Raw genomic sequence first — 20,845 nt, forward strand, 5'->3', positions numbered from 1 at the left:
TCATAAATCCATGCTGACTTTGACTGATCCTGTCACTGTTTTCCAAATGCACTTCTATTACATCTTTAATAATCGTCTCGAGCATCGTCCCCAATACCAACACCAGGCTAACTGGTTTTCTATGCCTTGTGATTCTAGTACTTGTCAATATATTTAAATGCCTGGGCCAGCCCTCTGCCAACACATTGTTTGGATGTGTCTGGGAACTAGCAGATCCTGGTGGTCACAGGGAAAAGCATACAAACTCCACTCAGACATTACATAAGGTCAGGATTGATCAGCTGCACCACTGTCTCCTAGCCAGATTTTATACTTGCAGAGTATAAAAAGCCAGCATGTTGCTATGCCAACTTAATTTAAATAAAGTTTGTCTAAAGACTGGATTCTTCTTTATTAGTCAGCACAACCAGCTCAAGATGGCAGTATCAGCATATGCAGTATCCAGCAGCATTCCCATTTGTCAGTGTTTCCTCAGTTTGATTTGTTTTAAATTAATGCCAGTCTCTTATCTTCATTGCATTTGTATTTTCTGTGTAGGTTTACAAACCTAATTTGAGACAATTATTTAAAATAGATCTTTGAACAGCAGATGGCACTGCTGCTCCTCTAAGATGCATTGCCAGGAATCATTCCTCCTCAAGGCACCAATTTACATCAGTGAATCAAGACCTTAAAACATATTTTATATACTGACCTTTTGCTGCTTCTAGGGTCTGTCTGTCTAGTCTTGTATGCTTATGACTAACAAATTCAGGCAGAAGCCATTTTTCTTCAAAAGAGATAATATAATAACAAACAGTAACAATAATTTAACTACAAGGCTGTGACAAGCTGCTTGAAATAATCCATTCATGTTAACAATTCTTTATAATGGATAGCGAATCTGACATCATCAAGGATACTAAAAATACAAGTTTCCATGATACGTACCATTAGATTTGTCATTTTACATTTAAAGTGAGTATGAAGCCAGCCAGGGAGCAGTGTTACCATGTACACCTAATATATATTTGATTTTTGTATGTTACCTTAGCACAGAGATGGGTGCAGGTTGAAATTGAGAGGACTGAAGTGCAGTAGAGGTACAGAACTCCCCAACAATCATTAAGGACATATACTTACACACATATTTGCATTAAGTCTGTGGAAGTTTAAAGTGTCCCACCAAAATTGTTCAAATTTAAAACCCCTATCTTAAGAATATCTTTTAACATTAAAAATACATTTCAACCTGTTATTTCTCTGCAAAAAGGCTGCAAATAAAAAAGCCCAGTTTGCATCTACATTACTTCCAAATATATGTTATTCAGGAGGCAAAGAGCATGGAACTGCTCACAGTAAATACTTTGAGGTTGCTTGTACATTTTAATTTTTCTGCAACAACTGTTCCTTATCATTAATAGTAAAACCAGCATTAGAACAATATATTTGTATTATAAGCAGTGTTGCAAGATTGTAACATATCCGATTAAAGATAATGCAAGTGGGAAAGAAATGAAACACGCAAGAAAAATGTTATTGGGGGCAAATTCAACTTTTTTTTTCCTCAGCACAAACCAACTGCTAGATTTAGCAAATGCATACTTTATTTTCTGCCTTGTTGCAATAAAAAAAAAAAAAAAATCAAAACATGACCAGCAACCCTGACTACATATGACAATTATTCCAAGTGTCTTTTCAAGCAGAATTAGCACCAGTGGGTCAATGTTTGGCTTCTTCACATGCACGAAAAGTACTATGATGGAAATTGCATGGACTCTAAATAAACAGGACCAAGACAACCTAAGAGGCTAGGATATTATACAAGCACACAATCAAACACTGATGTAAGCACATGTCAATTTTAGGTATTTCATTTTGTTGAAACTGAAATGCAATGAATTGCAAGACAAAGGAATTTGCTCTGATTGTTGCCTTCAAATTTTTAAGTTCTTGAAATAGCATTAAATTTAGGCTGTGCAGGTATTCAGAAAAGAGGTACCGAGAAGTCCTATTCTCCACAGAAACGACGTGGTCCTACACCATATCCAAAATCATTCAATCTTCAAGTAGCACAACTTTGTTATACTTTAGAGTTCCAAGGCTGGAAATCGGGCTGTCTCTGGATTCAAAATGTCAGTCAAGAAGTGAATAGCTCCGGCCATCCCTGTAAAAAAATATCCATATTACTTTGAGATCTGCACAATTGTTCTGTCATTTTAAACTTATTTTGTTAGCTTGGTGACAAAATCCATGGAAACTAGTAATTCTGTTAACTCAAGATCACGGACATTCAGATATAAAAGCTCCCTATCCATAAGAGTGTAGTAACTGGAGGCCTGAAAAATAGGAATCCAATTAACTATCTGAAACTCCGACCTGAAATGCTGCCGAACCACAACCTCCAGAGATGCTGTCTGACCCACTAAGTCGCTCCAGCACTTTGTGTTCCACACAAGATTCCAGCATCTGCAGTTTCTTATGACTAAATCATCTGGAACCATTGATCAACCGTAGAAATAAGAATAGCTCTTCCAAGTTCTCTTCTGCTATTCATTGAGGGAACAGCTATTCTGCTAACTTAACTCCTAAGTAGTTTTGTTTTTATAATATTCATGTTTATATGAAAAAAACTTAGCTTCAAGGTTTTCAATTGATCCAGTATACCCATTTTTTATTTACCTCACATACTAATCAGGGAGAATGTCAGGCAGTACTCAGAGCACATACTGGAGGGTGGGTCTACTGAGACACTATGGGTTGAGCTCTAAAATACGAAAGGAGCAATCACTAACGGGATTATATTATAGGCCAACCAATAGCCAGTAGGAGATGATAGATCAGATATGTAGACAGATTATGGAGGAATACAAGAACCACGTGGCTGTTGTGGAGCGCGACTTTAACCTCCCCAAAATTGACTGTGATTTACTCAGTGCAAGAGAATTAGATGGGGCATAATTTGTTAGGTCGGTAACCAAGGTTTCCTTTCACAGTATGTGGATAGTCCGACTCGAGGAGGGAACATACTGGACCTTGTATTTGGAAATGAGCCTGACCAGGTGACTCTTTTTATGGTGGAAGAGCATTTTGGAGGGAGCTCTGACAACCATTAGTTTTAAGATTGTTTTGAATAAGGATAGGCCTTGATGTTGGAAGAAGGTCTTTAATTGACACAAAGTAGATTACAATGTTAAGAAGGCAGGAGATAGGGAGGGTAGATTGGGAGCAGCTGTTATTGGCCAAGTAGTTTAAAGGCCAGCTGATCAAAGTGCAGCATCAGCATGTCCCAGTAAGGAGGGATAAGGATGGCAAGGTAAAGGGACCATGGACGACCAAGATTGTAAAATTGGTCAGGAATAAAAATTAAGCACATGTGAAGTTTAAGGTTACAACAAACAAGCAAGTAGGAAAGAACTCAAGCAGATGATTAGAAGGGCCAAAAAGAGCCATGAAATGTCATTGACAAGTCACATTAAAGAAAATGGCGTATTTTTATACGTACATTAAAAACAGGGAGAAGCTAGGACCGCTCAAGAATAAAGGAGGGTATCTATGGTTGGAGTCAAAGGATGTAGGCGAGATGCTAAATGAGTACTTTGCATCTATATTCACCGAGGAAAAGGACTTGGTGGCCAGCAAGATCAGAATGGAAAGTCAATAGTGTTTTATTGCGAGAATATAAATATGACTGGGCATTTTGAGATTGAAGACTGAGTTTTTGTATACATGGATTTCAATAAAGCTTTTGATAAAATCCTCATGATAGGCTGGCCCAGAAGATTAAAATGCACAGGATTAACGGTGACTTGGTCACATGGATTCAGAACAGATTTATTCATAGAAGACAGACGGTTCTGCTGGAAGGAAGATACTTTGTTTAGAGGTCTGTGACCAGTGGAGTTCCGCAGCGATCTACACTGGGACATCTGCAGTTTGTGATGCATATAAATAACTTGGATGTAAATGTATAGGAAGGAACTGCAGATGCTGGTTTAAACCGATGATAGACACAAATAGCTGAAGACAGAGAGCATCTCTGGCGAGAAGGAATGGGTGACGTTTCGGGTCGAGACCCTTCTTCAGACTGGTTAGGGATAAGGGAAATGAGTGATAAAGAACAATGAATTAAAGATATGCAAAAAAGTAATGATGATAAAGGAAACAGGCCATTGTTAGCTGTTTGTAGGGTGAAGACGAGAAACTAGTGCGACTTGGGTGGGGGAGGGATAGAGAGAGAAGGAATACCGGGGCTACTAGTGAGGCTGCCTGTCAGAAGGTCAGCTGTAGAAATGGGCGGAGAAATGGCAGATGGAATTTAATCCGAGGAAGTATGAGGTGTCGAATTTTGGGACTTTGAATGTAAGGGGAGTCTCTATAGTTAATGCCAAGACCCTTAACAGCATTGATGTGCTTGGGGTCCAAGTTCATAACTCACTCAGAAAGGCAGCACTAGTAGTTAGGGTGGTCAAGGTGGTGTATGTTATTCTTGCCTCCGTTGCTAGCAGCATTTAGCATAAGAGTGAGGAAATCATGATGTAGCTCAACAAGACTTTAGTTAATCCGTTCTGGAGTATAGCTTTCAGTTCTGGCAGCCCGATTACAAGAATGATGTGCAGGCTTTGGAAAGGGAGCAGAGGAAGTCTACCAGAATGCTGCCTGGATTAGAGGTTAATCTACAAGGAGTGGTTGGATAGACTTGGATTGTTTTCTGCGGTAAGTCAGAGATTGAGGGGAGACATGACAGAAGTATATAAAACCAGGACAGGCAAAAACAGTCACAACATTTTTCCCAGGGTGCAAAAGTCTAACACTAGAGGGCATAGCTATTAACTATACAATGAGAGGGGGAAAGTTTAATGAGATCGCGCACACACACACGGGCCTAGTTGCCAAATATTGCAAAAGGATCTTGATCAGTTGGGCAGGTGATCTGAGTAATGGTTGATGGAGTTTAATTCAAACAAGTGCGAGATGTTGCACTTTGCGAAGTCTAAACAGGACAGCACCTACACAGTGAATAGCAGGGTTCCTGGAAATGTTGTAGAGCACAGTGATTTAGGAATGCTAGTACATAATTCCTTGAAAGTGGCGTCACAGATAGGTTTAAGGTGAGGGGGGAAAGATTTAATAGGAAACAGAGGGACAACTTTTCTTTTAAACACACACAGGTTGATAGATACATTGAATGGGCTGCCGTAGGAGGTAGTCGAGGCAGGTACTATCACAACCTTTAAGGAACATTTGGACAGGTACATGGAAAGGTAAGGTTTGGAGGAATATAGGCCAAACACAGGCAAGTTGTACTAGTGTGGTTGGGCATATTAGTCAGAGTGGGCAAGTTGGGCAAAAGGCCCATTTCCATGCTATAAGACTAGCGCATTGCTGGGGGTGGTAATGGAAGCTGTTATGATAGTGGTGTTAAAGAGGCTTTTAGATAGGTACATGAAAAACCAAGGTAGAGGGATAATGGATCATGTACACAGAGATGAGATTAGTTTAACGGCGTCATATTTGGCGCAAACATTGTCGGCTGAAGGGGTCGTTCCTGTGCTGTATTGTTCCATGCTCTATACCAATCAATTTCACCTTTCCCAACATGCACAGATTCTATAATCAGCTACACTCAATTGCCAATTTACCTGCTAACCTGCATGTCTTTGGTATGTTGGAGAAAACTGAAGGACCTAGAAGAAATCCGCGCAGTCACAGAGAGAACGTGCAAACTGAATACTTTCATTCTTTTCTTTTCATAACACTAATTATCTATTCCATTTAGTTTGGCAAATCCATGATTTGTTTAAAACTCAAAATATTATTAAAATACCAACATATTCAATGTTTTACCTTCAAACAAGGAATATGGTCTATCGGGGATACGACATCCATGAGTTCCGTAATCCAAACACCATTCTGCAAACTGTAAATGAGAAATTTTAAGAGATGTGACAGGTTTCTTATTTGGTAGATTTGTACACAAGGACCATATAACTTCCACCCCGTACTTTGAATTGTGAATAAATTAATTCAGAGCTTGTTTCTGAAATATGGGACAGATTTCCCTTCTTTGAATAAGTAGGGTAAAAGTTATTATTGTATAGAAGTTCCTAATTTTCCTGCGTTTTTCTCACTTATCTGTTTTCAAAAAGTTCAGCTTTGCGAACTGGGTTTAAGGGAATGGTTTCCAAATCAATTTTTACTGGAGGATTAAACAGAAACAACCAATTGATGATAATAACAATAGTAATAATAGAAATAATAATAAAAATAGTGATAATACTGAACTCTAATAGCCCTGTCCCATGGTACGAGTTCATTCCAAGAGCTCTCCCGAGTTTGCCCTGATTCGAACACTGAGATTTACGGTAATGGCCACTCGTCGGTACTCGGGGCTCTCGTGGACAATTTTCAACGTCTTCCTGAGTACCTGCCGTTAGCGTTACGAGCCGCTAAGAGATGTCCCCGAGCTCCGACGTACCCGCTACGTTCATTCTCCATGCTTACCGCGAGTTTGATTTTTTTTTAAACTCGGGAGAGCTCTTGGAATGAACTCGTACCGTGGGACAGGACTTTTAGAGTACTGCAAGCATTAATGGCTCTTCACTGTATAATATTTTGCAGAGCAAATAGCACTAGTCAGTAGTCAAATGGTACCTAAATGGAAATTAATATTGATTTTTAATTTGATATTATACAGAAATTTGATAACTACAAAAGAATAGAAAAAAATTGTTAGAAAGTACATGATTTCCATTGTCAAGGATAAAGAGTCATTGAAACAAATTCCTGTTTTCGCTTTTTTAATATGGGGTATTGTGTGTAGATTGATGATAAAAAAAAAGAATTTAATTCATTTTAGAATAAGGCTGTAACGTAACAAAATGTGGAAAGTGAAGGGGTCTGAATACTTTCTGAATGCACTGTCTACCAAGCCAATTAACATACAAACCTGTATGTCTTTGGAGTGTGTGAGGAAACCGAAAATCTTGGAGAAAACCCGCGCAGGTCACGGGGAGAACGTACAATGGGGGAAAGAGGAGGGATGCCAGGGGAGGAAGAGAAAGGCTGGGGAGAGAGAGGCGAGGGGAGAGGAGGGGAGGAGGGGGGAGAGGAGAGAGAGGAGGGGGGGGAGAAACATAGAAAATAGGTGCAGGAGTAGGCCATCCGGCCCTTCGAGCCTGCACCGCCATTCAATATGATCATGGCTGATCATCCAACTTAGTATCCTGTACCTGCCTTCTCTCCATACCCCCTGATCCCTTTAGCCACAAGGGCCACATCTAACTCCCTCTTAGAATATAGCCAATGAACTGGCCTCAACTACATTCTGTGGTGAGAGAATTCCAGAGAGCCGGGAGGGGGGGGGGGGGGGGAAAGAGAGAGCCTGAGGGGGGGGGGGGCAGGGTAAAGAGAGTTCCAGGAGGAGAGAGAGGAGAGGAGGGAGAGCCCTGGGGGGGGGGGGGAGGGCAAAGAGAAGAGAGAGAACGGGGGCGACCGAGAAACCGAGGCGCAAGCGTGCAGAACTCGTGACCTTGCGAGCGCTCGGAAGCCCTCAGAAGCTGCAGTACAGAGCCCACTCGCTCGTTCTTTCTGCGTCTTTTGAACGGGGGGGGGGGGGGGGGGGGGGGGGGGGGGGGGGGGGGGGGGGGGTGGGGGATGAGGAGAGGGGGAGGGGTGCGTGGAACATAGGGAAGCAGGCTGCAAGGAGCAGAGCCATTGTGACATCATCAGCGAGACGATCTCGTTTATTTTCCAAGTTATTTGAAATTTTTTAACATAAATGCGAAATAATGCATGAAACTTTCAGATAAGGCGAGTTTTGACATCACAACGTAAATCTCTATTGGAATATGTAAATATTTCACCGTTAGCGCGTCGTGTTTTCGAAGAGATGTGAAACGTACACGAACATCACACAAATAAATACACGTGTTTTATGTATAATAAAGATATGACATGAAAGAAATGTTCACCAAATGCTCACATCAGCATTTGCGTCTTGTACATTAGATCTACCTGTAGGTAATGGCAACTTAAAAATTAGTGAGCAAGTATATAAAATGAAATATCTACAATTAAATAATGCAAGCATGAGATGTACAGTCGCTGCACTACATCATTAATTTGATATAAAATCCAGGGATTTATTAGTCCATCCATATATCAACTTACTTTGCAAGCTCTATAGAGATATTTTCGGTCCTGAGTTAACTTGTACAGACAGAGGAAAGAGTATCCATTTCCTGCAGTTCCATGGCAGATTCCATAACCTTTTCGCAGCAGCCCTCGCTGCCAGATAACATCACTGCACTCAGTTGCATCTCTCAGGTATTTATCTTCTTTGAAAGTCTTGTTAGAAAAAGATACATTATTTTTTAATATGAAATAATAAAACAGCTTGTTTACTGAAGGTCAAAATGGGTATTGCTTTAGCCTGCTGGAAATCTTCAATAAATCCTGCTATTGATGACGTACAATTCATATCTTCATCTGCAAACTTTGCACTGCGTTCTAGATATCATATTCACAACAAGAATTCAAAATTGCTGATTCCAACTTCTAAATTGTTTGGATTTATCAAACATTAGATTTTTTTTAAAGTAATATTTACTGTTAATCCTCTTATGTGCCTTGTTCTCTGAGCATCAACTGGCTAGAGAAGTCTGTAATCGAGGGGATCGAGAATTAATATTGCATCAATTGGGATAGGAATATGTTGATCCGGTAGGCGGCGCGACTCTCGTCAGCAGCGGCCTCTGCAGCCCGTCCGCGTTTTTATTATTTTTTGTCTGTGTTTATATGTAGTTTTTGTTATTTTTTGTTGGGGTGTGTGTGTGGGGGGGTGGGAGGGAGGGGGCAACTTTTAAATCTCTCCCTGCACGGGAGACCCGACCTTTTCTTGTCGGGTCTCCGTTGTCTTTGGGGCTGCATTGAGGAGCGGCCTCCAACAGGAGAAGACCGGGGACTCTGGTGCCGACTCACCTCACCGTCGCGGAGCTGACCGAGTCCGGAGCGGGTGGAGCGGTGGTGGAGCGCTGCTGCTGCTGCGGCCCGACCTCCGGAGATTCAGAGGCTGCTATTACGGGTCTGCGGACGGCGGCACCGGGAGCCCACGGATCCCTGGAGGGAGACCGCTTTTCAGGGCTCCTGCAACGGCGACTTCTCCCGCCCGAGTTGCGGGGTCGAAGAGCTCCTGGAGCGGGGCCTAACATCACCGCCCCGCGCGGCTTGGAATGGCCGCGGGACTCTGCGAGCGCACGCCGGGGGCTCCAACATCAAGAACCCGGTGTGCGATCTTGCACCACCCGGCGTGGCTTTAATGGCCGCGGGACAATCGCCGTCGCCAGCCGGGGGCTTTGACTTTGACTCTGACATCGGGGGTGGGGAGAGTGCAGTGGAGAGATAAGTTTTTTTTGGTCTTCCATCACAGCAATGTGATGGATGTTTATGTAAAATGTAAATTATGTTGTGTCTGGGGTCTATTTGTTTGTAATGTATGGCTGCAGAAACGGCATTTCGTTTGGACCTCAAGGGGTCCAAATGACAATTAAAGTGACTATTGACTATTAACTATTGACAAGGTATTTCAACCAACACTTGAAAACAAAGCATGGTTTGAGAATATGAAACCCATGGGAATACGACTATTTAATAGCAATTATAGGGCTCTAAAATGACCTTCACATTTGGGTTTGTTAGAAAAAGAATGTCATGTCCCTCTTCATTTTATTTCCAGCTACTCTAATTGAATCAGACAATGACAAAAGCATATCCCATGTCAGAAAATTCCTCAAGAAGCCTTTAAAAATACAGACCTTGTATGATTGTATCAACATGTGTATAACACCAGGAGCACCGTGGCACCAATGAACCAGTCTGTCAGTTTCATTGCTTAATGATGAAGGATAATTTCCGGACTTGAACTTTTTATGTCGCACATAGTCCACGCTGGGTTTTACCAATTCAATCAAAGTCTCTTGCTCCACCTTTGAACCTGGCTGGAACAGAATATTTTTTAAAACCTAACAAACAGCATTTAAAAATTATCAGAATAATTTAAACATTTATATATGGAGAGGTGGCAAAACTAAGCTCCATTACAATAAACGCCAATAATGCAATCCTGGGAATTTCTTTTTTGTATGTGGGAAGATAAATGAAAACAATACATGAAGCAGAAGAATACAATAGGTGTCAGGGCAGAACGGTGGGATTAATTTTGGATTATCCCAGTAAAAAACATTACAATGTTAAACAGATGCCCCTGCATCAATTGTATATTTTACTTAGTCGAATTATATCTGGGGGAGTAAAAAACAGCTGATAGTGACATAGGTCTTCTGCCAGACAGGTCGAATTAAAAACAGTCCTAAACATAAAGATTTGGAGAGTTAATTATTGCATGGATTATAGTTTTATACAAGTGTTTTGCACAACTGTACTGCCAAAATCCCATTTCAAATCGAGTTTTGGAAAGATTTGTAAAGACACTTTTACAAGTAACTGTGACAACTTGTGTAACTATCCTCTTAGTCTTTGAGAAACTGTCCTTTTTCGAAGAGAAGTTCTTGTGTTTTTTGTCGCCTCTGCTCTTTAAATATACTTTGCTTTCGGAGCAAATTTACTTCATTGCTGTAAGCCAAGTGAACAACTTTATCTCAAAATGGTTAATACATGTCCTTATCTGCTCTACTCAGTGTTCTGGAAAAAGATTCCACGGTGCTAATTTTACCAACTGCAAAGTCACTTAAATGGAGTGTTTCGTATTGGATAGATCAAATGAACATCACTTCAAAAAAATATTTCTGATAAGCAGATGCGCTTTTTAAGGGCGAATTTTAGCAAGAAATGGAAAAGCCAGGAACATTAAACCTCATCCTCTCCATCAGTGGCCATACACGAATAGGAATAGGAATTCTGGATGAATGCCAGTGCCAAATGTTCAGTACACTGACATTAATCAACTTTGTTTAAACACCAGGTAAACCTAGGACAATCTAATTTAATAATCTCTGCATTTTTCATTTCCTACTACAGGTGCACAACCTTTTATCCGAAAGCCTTGGGACCAGACACTTTTCGTAATTCAGAATTCGTCGGTCTTCGGAATGGAAATTTTTTTGCGTAGATTTTAATGGCTGGCTCAGTGGTAGAGTGTTCGGCTCATATCCGCAAGGTCGCGAGTTTGCGCCTTGATCCCGGCAGTTACTCGGTCGCGAGCTTGAATCTTCAATGTGGTTTTTTTTTGCAGAATAAATGTTTGTATGAAATGCAGTGTAGGAGAGGTGTACTGACTGTGTGGGCAGAACTTTGGAAGTGATTGCCCACCAGTCTAAAAAGCCACTGTGTCTCCCTGTCCCTGGGATAGCAGGGGGCGATCAAACAGCACAATACTCCCCTCCCCCTCCAACTCCAGAGGAATCCGCTCCCTGATGGGCCGCTACGGCGACAAGTGGCAGTTTGCCCACAGCCCGAGCTGCGCCACCCCAAGAACACCTTGCACACCATCAGCTTCTGCCCCTACGTTTTCCTCTGGAGTTGGAGCGGGGCTGGGCTGGAGTTGCTGCTGGTTGTGGGTCTCTGAGATCTCCGTGCTTGCAGTGGGCCTGGGGGTCGCTGTCCCGTTGGTCCTGACGTCTCCGGCCACCCCCCTGGACTGGAGCTGAGACTGGGAACTGTACCGCCCTTGCCCCCTCCCTCTGCAACTGCAAACAACCCCACTCTCCTGCAAGGGCGGTACAGTTCCCGGAAGATAGCAGGTGGCCGGAGACGTCAGGACCAACAGGAACCCGCTCCCCGATGGGCCCCTACGACGCCCCGAGCTGCGCCCCGTCATCCGCAACCCAGGTTCCCCTGTAGTTGGAGCGGGGCTGGGCTGGGCTGCTGTTGGCTGTGGGTCTCTGGGATCTCCGTGCTTGCGGTGGGCCGGGTGGTCGACGTTCAATTGGTCCTGACGTCTCCGGTGACTGCACTGACCTGCAGCCATCGCCGACTTGAAGACAGTGCAAAGCCCCCGCGCCGGTGAAATAAGCGGGGAGCTGGAGAGGGGAGGGAAGGGGTCACACACATGGCCGGGGAGCAGAGGGGTGTAGGTGGGGTGAAACTGAAGGGAGCGACAATCTGCTGCTGCCTACACTGTGTATCGTGTCTACCGTGGGAACTTTTAACTCAGCGGGCAGGCAGCAGCAGATTGTCAATTATTAACCCTCGCGCGCAATATACCCTCACCTCTTTTATGGATGGGGATTTAGTTCCCCTTTCTTCGAGGACCGACCGGAGGTTCTGCTGTCACCTCTGCGGGCCGCCCTCGGTGAACGTCCTGTCTCCCTGTCCCTGGAATAGTAGGGGGCGATCAAACAGCACAATACCCCCCTCCAACCAGAGGAATCCTCTCCCCGATGGGCCGCTATGGCAACAAGTGGCAGTTCGCCCACAGCCCGAGCTGCGCGACCCAAGAACAAGACGTTATTCTTGCACACCATCAGCTTCTGCCCATACGGGGAGCGTGTTCCTCTGGAGTTGGAACGGGGCTGGGCTGGAGTTGCTGATCTGGGATCTCCGTGCTTGCAGTGGGCCTGAGGGTCGGTGTTCCGATGGTCCTGACGTCTCTGGTGACTGGCACTGTGCTGCTAGCATCGCGACGTGAAGACAGTACAAAGCCCCCGCGCCGGTGCAATGAGCGGGGAGCTGAAGAGCGGAGGGAAGGGGTCACACACATGGCCGGGAAGCAGAGGGGTGTAGGCGGGGTGAAACTGAAGGGAGCGACAATCTACTGCTGCCTGCACGCTCAGTTAAAAAGTTACCACGCAAGACTCACGATACACTGTGTATCGTGAGTCTACCGTGGGAACTTTTTAACGCAGCTGGCAGGTAGCAGCATATTGTCAATTATTAACCCTCCCGCGCAATATACCCTCATCTTCTCTTTTATGAATGGGGATTTAGTTCCCCTTTCTTCGAGGACCGACCGGAGGTTCCGCTGTCACCTCTGCGGGCCGCCCTCGGTGAACGTTTTCAAGGACCTTTCTTCAAGGACCGAAAAAATGTCGCTATTCGGAGGTTTTCGTTATTTGGATCGTCGGCTAAAAGGTTGTGCACCTGTAATGCCATTTTAAAAGTTGATTGATTTAAATGATGAAAACAGTGGATTTTGCATTTCCAATAGCAAAATGTGATGGACAAATAAGGAAATTAGATGTTCTTATATTTATAAAAATAGAGATAATACTTAATATTTCAAATTCATTTACTATTTCCTCCCATGCAAGGAGTACACTCGACATTTTTAACACATTAGGCTTTGGAAAACTATTTCTGGCATTTACTGATTACATACATTTTGAGTTCCAGTTTATACTACAGGTGCACAACCTTTTATCCGAAGTTCCAAATAACGAAAACCTCCGAATAGCGACATTTTTTCAGTCCTTGAAGAAAGGTCCTTGAAAACGTTCACCGAGGGCGGCCCGCAGAGGTGACAGCAGAACCTCCGGTCGGTCCTCGAAGAAAGGGGAACTAAATCCCCATTCATAAAAGAGAAGGTGAGGGTATATTGCGCGGGAGGGTTAATAATTGACAATCTGCTGCTGCCTGCCCGCTGAGTTAAAAAGTTCCCACGGTAGACTCACGATACACAGTGTATCGTGAGTCTTGCATGAGAACTTTTTAACTCAGCGTGCAGGCAGCAGCAAATTGTCGCTCCCTTAAGTTTCACCCCACCTACACCCCTCTGCTTCCCGGCCATGTGTGTGACCCCTTCCCTCCCCTCTCCAGCTCCCCGCGCATTGCACCGGCGCGGGGGTTTTGCACTGTCTTCACGTCGGAGCTAGTGCCAATCACCGGAGACGTCAGGACCAACGGGACACCGGCCCCCAGGCCCACTGCAAGCACGGAGATCCCAGAGACCCACAGCCAGCAGCAGCCCAGCCCCGTTCCAATTCCAGAGGAACACGCTCCCCGTAGGGACCGAAGCTGATGGTGTGCAAGGTGCGTCTTGGTCTTGAGGTTGCGGATGAGGGGGCGCAGCTCGGGCTGTGACGTCTCCGGCCACCCCCCTGTACAGGAGCTGAGACTGGGAACTGTACCGCCCTTGCAGGTGAGCAGGAGAGTGGGGTTGTTTGCAGTTGCAGAGGGAGGGGGCAAGGGCGGTACAGTTCCCAGTCTCAGCTCCAGTCCAGAGCGGTGACCGGAGACGTCAGGACCAACGGGACACCGACTGCAAGCACGGAGATCCCAGAGACTCACAGCCAGCAACAACTCTAGCCCAGCCCTGCTCCAACTCCAGAGGAACCCGGGTTGCGGATGAGGGGGCGCAGCTCGGGCTGTGGGCGAACTGCCACTTGTCGCTGTAGCGGCGCATCGGGGAGCGGGTTCCTGTTGGTCCTGACGTTTCCGGCCATCCCCCTGGACAGGAGCTGAGAGACGTCAGGACCACCAGAAGCCGCTCCCCGATGGGCCGCTACAGCGACAAGTGGCAGTTCGCCCACAGCCTGAGCTGCGCCCCCTCATCGGGACACCGACCCCCAGGCCCACTGCAAGCACGGAGATCCCAGAGACTCACAGCCAGCAACAACTCTAGCCCAGCCCCGCTCCAACTCCAGAGGAACCCGGGTTGCGGATGAGGGGCCGCAGCTCGGGCTGTGGGCGAACTGCCACTTGTTGCCGTAGCGGCCCATCGGGGAGCGGATTCCTCTGGAGTTGGAGGGACAGGGAGACACAGCGGCTTTTGAGAATGGTGGGCAATCACTTCCAAAGTTCTGCCCACACAGTCAGTACACCTCTCCTACACTTATCTCCCGCACTAAGATCATCTCGCAGAGAATGATCCCAGCCTAACCCTCCCTATTCTCTCCTATTCTGCAAGAAAAAACTACATTGAAGACTCAAACTCGCGATCGAGTAACTGCCGGGATCGAGGCGCAAACTCGCGACCTTGCGGATATGAGCCGAGCACTCTGCCACTGAGCCAGCCGTTAAAATCTACGCTAAAAATCTTCCATTCTGAAAGCCGAAAAATTCTGAATTACGAAAAGTGTCTGGTCCCAAGGCTTTCGGATAAAAGGTTGTGCACCTGTACTATCATCGCATTCAAATTTGAAAGTACAGAGCAAAGTCCAGATTTAAATTAATTTTAAATTTTAATGTGTTCTGTTCCACAACAAAAATATTACATCTAGAATTTTGAAAATACTAGATCCCGGTACAATTTCAGCATTCAAAATTTAGCAAGTTCTACAAAGCAATCAATAACACATCTTCAGATCACAATAATTTATTGTCATTTTCACCAGGGTGCAATAAGAATGCTGGTTCACATGAAACTCAAGAATAAACAGTATACATATGATAATGATAAATACAATAATAAATATTATGACAAATGCAAAACAGCAGAATGGTGTCCAGAAAAAGTAAAGTACAATAATGGAATAATCAAATGAGATGGAGTCATAGAGTGATAGTATGGAAACAGGCCCTTCGACCCAACTTTCCCACCGGCCAATAATGTCCTAGCTACACTGGTCCCACTTGCCTGCACTTGCTCCATATCCCTCCAAACATGTCCTATCCATGTACCTGTCTAAATGTTTCTTAAACAATGGGATAGTCCCAGCCTCAACTACCTCCTCTGGCAGTTTGTTCCATACACCCACCACTCTTTGTGTGAAAATGTTACCCCTCGGATTCCTATTAAATCTTTTCCCCTTCACCTTGAACCAATGTCCTCTTGTCCTCGATTCCCCTACTCTGGGCAAAAGACTCTGCATCTATCCGATCTATTCCTCTCATGATTATGTACACCTCTGTAAGATCACCCCTCATCCTCCTGCACGCCATGGAATAGAGACCAGGGTTTGTACACTTGGAACAGCTAGAGATTGTTTGACAGTAATTACATTTTATCATTAAAAATTATTATAAATAGAAAAGCACCAACTATTTCTGCATATTTAGTATATTTCCAGTGTCACACATACCACAGGCTCTAAAAAGACGCAAAAAACTCAGAGGACCAAAATGGAAACTTCAATTCCTCACATTAAATTTATGCATGTGCAGACACCTGACACCATTGTCATTTTGATCTTTAATAAGTGTAAAAGCACCAATGTTGTTTGTATAAACAGACATGGACCTGTATATTTGATGTAATACTTGGTATCGTCAACCTATTCTTTCACTGGCTAATGTTATTATTCTTCTTCACATCAAAGGCAACTTTAAAACACTTGCAATTTTCACTTGTTTTTTTTTCTCTATTGTATTATTGAATTCTGTTGTTTTAAAATATGATACAAATGCCCCATGCAGTTCTGAGTTTGTATGACGACTGCATTGAAATAATTCCAATGAAGTTTAGTAGAAACCAACCTGCATTAGCATGTAGTAGATCCCAGAAAGACCATGTGCTGCTCCAACATACAGTTTTCTGTGCCATTGATACAAAAGTGGACAGCGTTCTGTTTTGCGCTCTTCCTTAGATAAGTTCTTGCCAGATTCAATTATGGCACCAACCACCTGTTTGCCAAAATTAGAGAGTTAGAGAGAGAGAGAGAGAGAGAGTTAGAGAGAGAGTTAGAGAGAGTGAGAGTGAGAGTGAGAGTGAGAGTGCGAGTGCGAGTGAGAGTGAGAGTGAGAGTGAGAGTGAGAGTGAGAGTGAGAGTGAGAGTGAGAGAGAGAGAGAGAGAGAGAGAGAGAGAGAGAGAGAGAGAGAGAGAGAGAGAGTGAGAGAGTGAGAGTGGGAGTGGGAGTGGGAGAGGGATAGGGAATGGGAGAGGGAGAGGGAGAGGGAGAGACCAGGCCGGGCTGCCGGTGGATGGTGAGAGTGGTCGGTCCGCCGGTGTATGCTGAGAGTGGTCGGACGGCCGGTGGATTCTGCGAGGGGTCGGACGGGCTGTTGGTAAGCCGGTGTTGCAGTGAGCGAGCATGCGGTCTGACGGAGCCAGCGCTATGGTGGTGCTGAAGGCGGTCTGGGCGGCGTGCAGGGCAGTGCTGCTCCCCACCATCATCACCATGATGATCGAGAAGGACACGGCCGAAGTGGACACGCTGCGGGGCCACACGTTCGGAGCCCGCAGCCAGTCCCAAAGCGGCTCCAGCTCCAGCCGTGGACAGCTCTGGAAGGGGGGGCAAGTTTGGGTTAGGGTTAGGCATTTCCTGTCAGTGGAAGATGCCTTAGCCTTCCCCCAGCCTGGCACTGCCCCAGTCCCACTATGGCCGTGACCCCCACTCTGCACACTGGCAGTCAGTGGGGTTCAGTAAATGGGGAACCCACAGGAACTGCCCTCACCCATTAATTAGCCTGGTTCAGGAGCCTGACCTCTGTGGCAGTCTCATTCAAAAAACACTCACAATTATATTAATGATATTATTTTTATATAATAATTGTACACGATTACAGTCATATTCACAAGTCATATATATATATATATATAGTATAATAATATGTGGTTTAAATAGACTGCAACACGGAAATAGGCTCCCCATGGTGTAATATGGGCATTAGACACTAGATGGCGCTTAATTTTTCGATCTCATTTTCTAATTAGTTTAATTAATTAATGTGCAACTTTTGGCATTGACAAGTTATGAGTCTGAAGAAGGGTTTCGGCCCAAAACGTTGCCCATTTCCTTTGTTCCATAGATGCTGCCGTACCCGCTGAGTTTCTCCAGCAATTTTGTTTACCTTTGACAAGTTATGACTTCCTTCTCAATTATGTTGTATCTAAATCTGTGCAAAATTTCATGTAGTTCCGAGACGGGTTACAAAAGTCGATTTCTAGACACGTTTTTGATGCTCGGCCCACAGCCTATTTGTTTATGAAGGGCAATAGGGAGAACGTGATTGTAGAGATTAGGCATAGACTAGGCGACCACTTTGGTGACCACTTGTGCTCTGTCCACCAGGGACAGCGGGAGATCCTCCCTCTCCAGCGCTTATCTCTCCACTCCCCACTACCCAGTTTCTTTCCCCTTCTCCACTATCTATTCATCACCCACCCATCCCTATTCTGGATCTGTCATTTATCTTCACCAGTGTCATTCACCACCACTTTCCATTCATATTTCCGCTCATATCAGATACCTCAATTTTTACTTTTCTCTTCTCCATTTATCACTTCCAACCTTGGTTTCTATCGCCACCCTTCTCTCCCCCATTTCCATCTGTTAAATAACCCTTCCTTACTTGGATTCACCTTTCACTTGCCAGTTCTTGCCCCATTCCTCCAATCTTTCCATCGCTATCTCCCTTCTGAAACGAGTTGAAATAGTTCAAGAATGTAAAAATAGTGCACTTTGTAGATGAGAGACTTCAGTCTGATGGGGCCCAACCCAAAACCTCATTGATCTCTTTTTCCTCCACAGATGCTGCAAGACCTGTGAAATTCCTCCAACAGTTTTTTTAAATAATTATCAGTATGACTAAAATCCATGGAGGTGATGCAGATGGTGTTTTTGTCAGGGGAAGGTTTTTTACTTAATTTAGCATGTTTTTCTTTTATTAGAAATATATATTTTTTAATTGCTACAATACATCAATCATATCAGGTGACAAATATAAATTGATGATAGATACAAAAAGTTGGAGTAATCTCTGGCAGCATCTCTGGAGAGAAGGAATGGGTTACGTTTCGGATCGAGACCCTTGTTCCTTATGAAAGAAACCATTACAAGCAATAGCATGTAACAACAGTAATTAATTATTTTCACTATCCATAGGCCAAAACACATTTAGCTCTCTACCCAAAGTAATGCCACAAGATCTTTTACATCTTCCTGGAGTATTCAGGGCCACACCACATCTAAAGAATAGCCTTCCAATTATGCAGCAATCGATCATAGTATTCAAGCAATATCACCATAAGGCATTTTTCTTACCTCCTGAATAACGGAACAAGGAACAGTATCTTGACCAATCTCTGTGTTTACATATAGTAAAGCGTATAAGTATCCAGCTCGGCCATAAAGAAGCTCATCTGGGAGATCAGAGTCCAAACATACCACTGTTCTCTGCAATTGTAACAATCTAAAAGAAAGACAAATAGAAAGCATATATGCACCTAAAGCAGTCCGTCAGTAGTAATTACAAAATATTGAAGCATTCTTGCTAGAATATAATTAATATGAGGGGGGCGGGCTCACTCGGAAGCAGGACCGAGTTTGTAGTTTGAATTTGGGAGTGGCGCTATTGGCCAGAACTTACCGACGGTTATTTCAACAGTTGATTTGTTCTCTCTCTATCCAATAAATCTGATTTATAACAACGGACGAGCATGCCTTTTTTCTGTTCTACTAGTCAGACCCTTGAACCTGTTCTCTTGTAACACCTCAGATTCCTATTAAATCTTTTCGCCTTCACCTGAAACCTATGTCCTCTGATCCTCGATTCACCAACTATGGGCAAGAGACTGTGTATCTACCTGATCTATTCCTCTCATGATTTTATACACAAGTTATGCCACTCTGATTATGACGATGGAGCAACTTGGCTAGATGAATGGATGGCTCTACAGTGCAAGACCACAACTGGGATGTTGTCTGCTCCATTGTTAATGCTACATCTAGTGCTCTTTGCCGTTTCTTGATATCCCTGTTGCAGATCAAATTCACTTACGACTGGGGTTCACAGGAGGAACACAAAATGAATTATCCATTCAACTATTTGGTTGAATGTGATTGCGAATGCTTAAAATCTGTCACATGATGGGACTTTCCATTTTTGATGAAGCTGTTTTAGAAGTCCAAGGTAAGCAGAATAATTATTCATAACCATTCATGACTACATCGGGCATAATTACAAAAAAAATGATCTAATGTTGCGTGATCATTTAATCTTTATTGCAAGCTAAATATGGTCCTACGGAATAGTAGAATTAGGCCATTCGGTCCATCAAGTCTACTCCGCCATTCAATCATGGTTGTTCTATCTCTTCCTCCTAACCCCATTCTCCTGCCTTCTCCCCATAACCTCTGACACCTGTACTAATCAAAAATGTATCTATCTCTCTCTGCCTTAAATATATCCACTGACTTGGCCTCCACAGCTTTCTGTGGCAAAGAATTCCACAGATTCATCACCCTCGGACTAAAGACATTTATCCTCATCGCCTTCCTAAAAGAACATCTAATTCTGAGACTCTGCCTCCCAGTTCGAGACTCTCCCACTACTGGATCTTCTCCACATCCACTTCTCCATGTCCAAGCCTTTCACTATTCTGTATGTTTCAATGAAGTACCCCCTCATTCTTCTAAACTCCAGCGAGTACAGGCCCAGTGCTGACAAACGCTCATCACATGTTAACCTACTCATTCCTGGGATCATTCTTGTAAACCTCCTCTGGATTATCTGGAGAACCATCCTCAGATATGGTGCACAAAATTGCTCCTCTTGAAATATATGCTAGCATTAAGTTTAAGAAAGAACTGCAGATGCTGGTAAAATCGAAGGTAGACAAAAATGCTGGAGAAACTTAGCGGGTGAGGCAGCATCTATGGAGCGAAGGAATAGGTGACGTTTCGGGTCGAGACCCTTCTTCGTCCTTCCAGCATTTTTGTCTACCTAGCATTAAGTTTGCTTTCTTTACTACCGTTTCGACTTGCAGATTAACTTTTTGGGAATCTTGCACCAGAACTCCCAAGTCCCTTTGCACCTCCGATTTCTAGATTCTCACCCCGTTTAGAAAATAGTCTACACCTTTACTCCCACTAACAAAATGCACTGCCACTTCTCTGCCCACTCTCCCAACCTGTTCAAGTCCTTCTGCAGAGTTCTTGCTTTCTCTACACTACCTGCCCTTCCACCTATTTTTGTAACATTCTCAAACTTTCCCACAAAGCCTTCAATCCCCCTGTCCAAATAATTATT

At 44.0% G+C, this 20,845-nt stretch overlaps 1 protein-coding gene across 1 annotated transcript in view; it reads right to left on the minus strand.

Annotated features, from left to right (window-relative positions):
- Nucleotides 1–851: 851 nt before the first annotated feature.
- Nucleotides 852–20,845, minus strand: part of lancl2 (LanC lantibiotic synthetase component C-like 2 (bacterial)) — a 54,923-nt gene continuing 34,929 nt past the window's right edge. Inside the window, exons 4-9 of the mRNA XM_055656877.1 lie at nt 18,859–19,006; nt 16,351–16,497; nt 9,795–9,977; nt 8,152–8,328; nt 5,827–5,899; nt 852–2,146 (exon numbers count right to left, since the gene is read on the minus strand). Of these exons, the coding sequence (XP_055512852.1) occupies nt 2,070–2,146; nt 5,827–5,899; nt 8,152–8,328; nt 9,795–9,977; nt 16,351–16,497; nt 18,859–19,006 (805 nt within the window). The 3' untranslated portion in view covers nt 852–2,069. The remainder of the gene's footprint in view (nt 2,147–5,826; nt 5,900–8,151; nt 8,329–9,794; nt 9,978–16,350; nt 16,498–18,858; nt 19,007–20,845) is intronic.

This window comes from Leucoraja erinacea, chromosome 2 (assembly GCF_028641065.1).
Source record: "Leucoraja erinacea ecotype New England chromosome 2, Leri_hhj_1, whole genome shotgun sequence".
In the NCBI taxonomy this organism is placed as follows: domain Eukaryota; kingdom Metazoa; phylum Chordata; class Chondrichthyes; order Rajiformes; family Rajidae; genus Leucoraja; species Leucoraja erinaceus.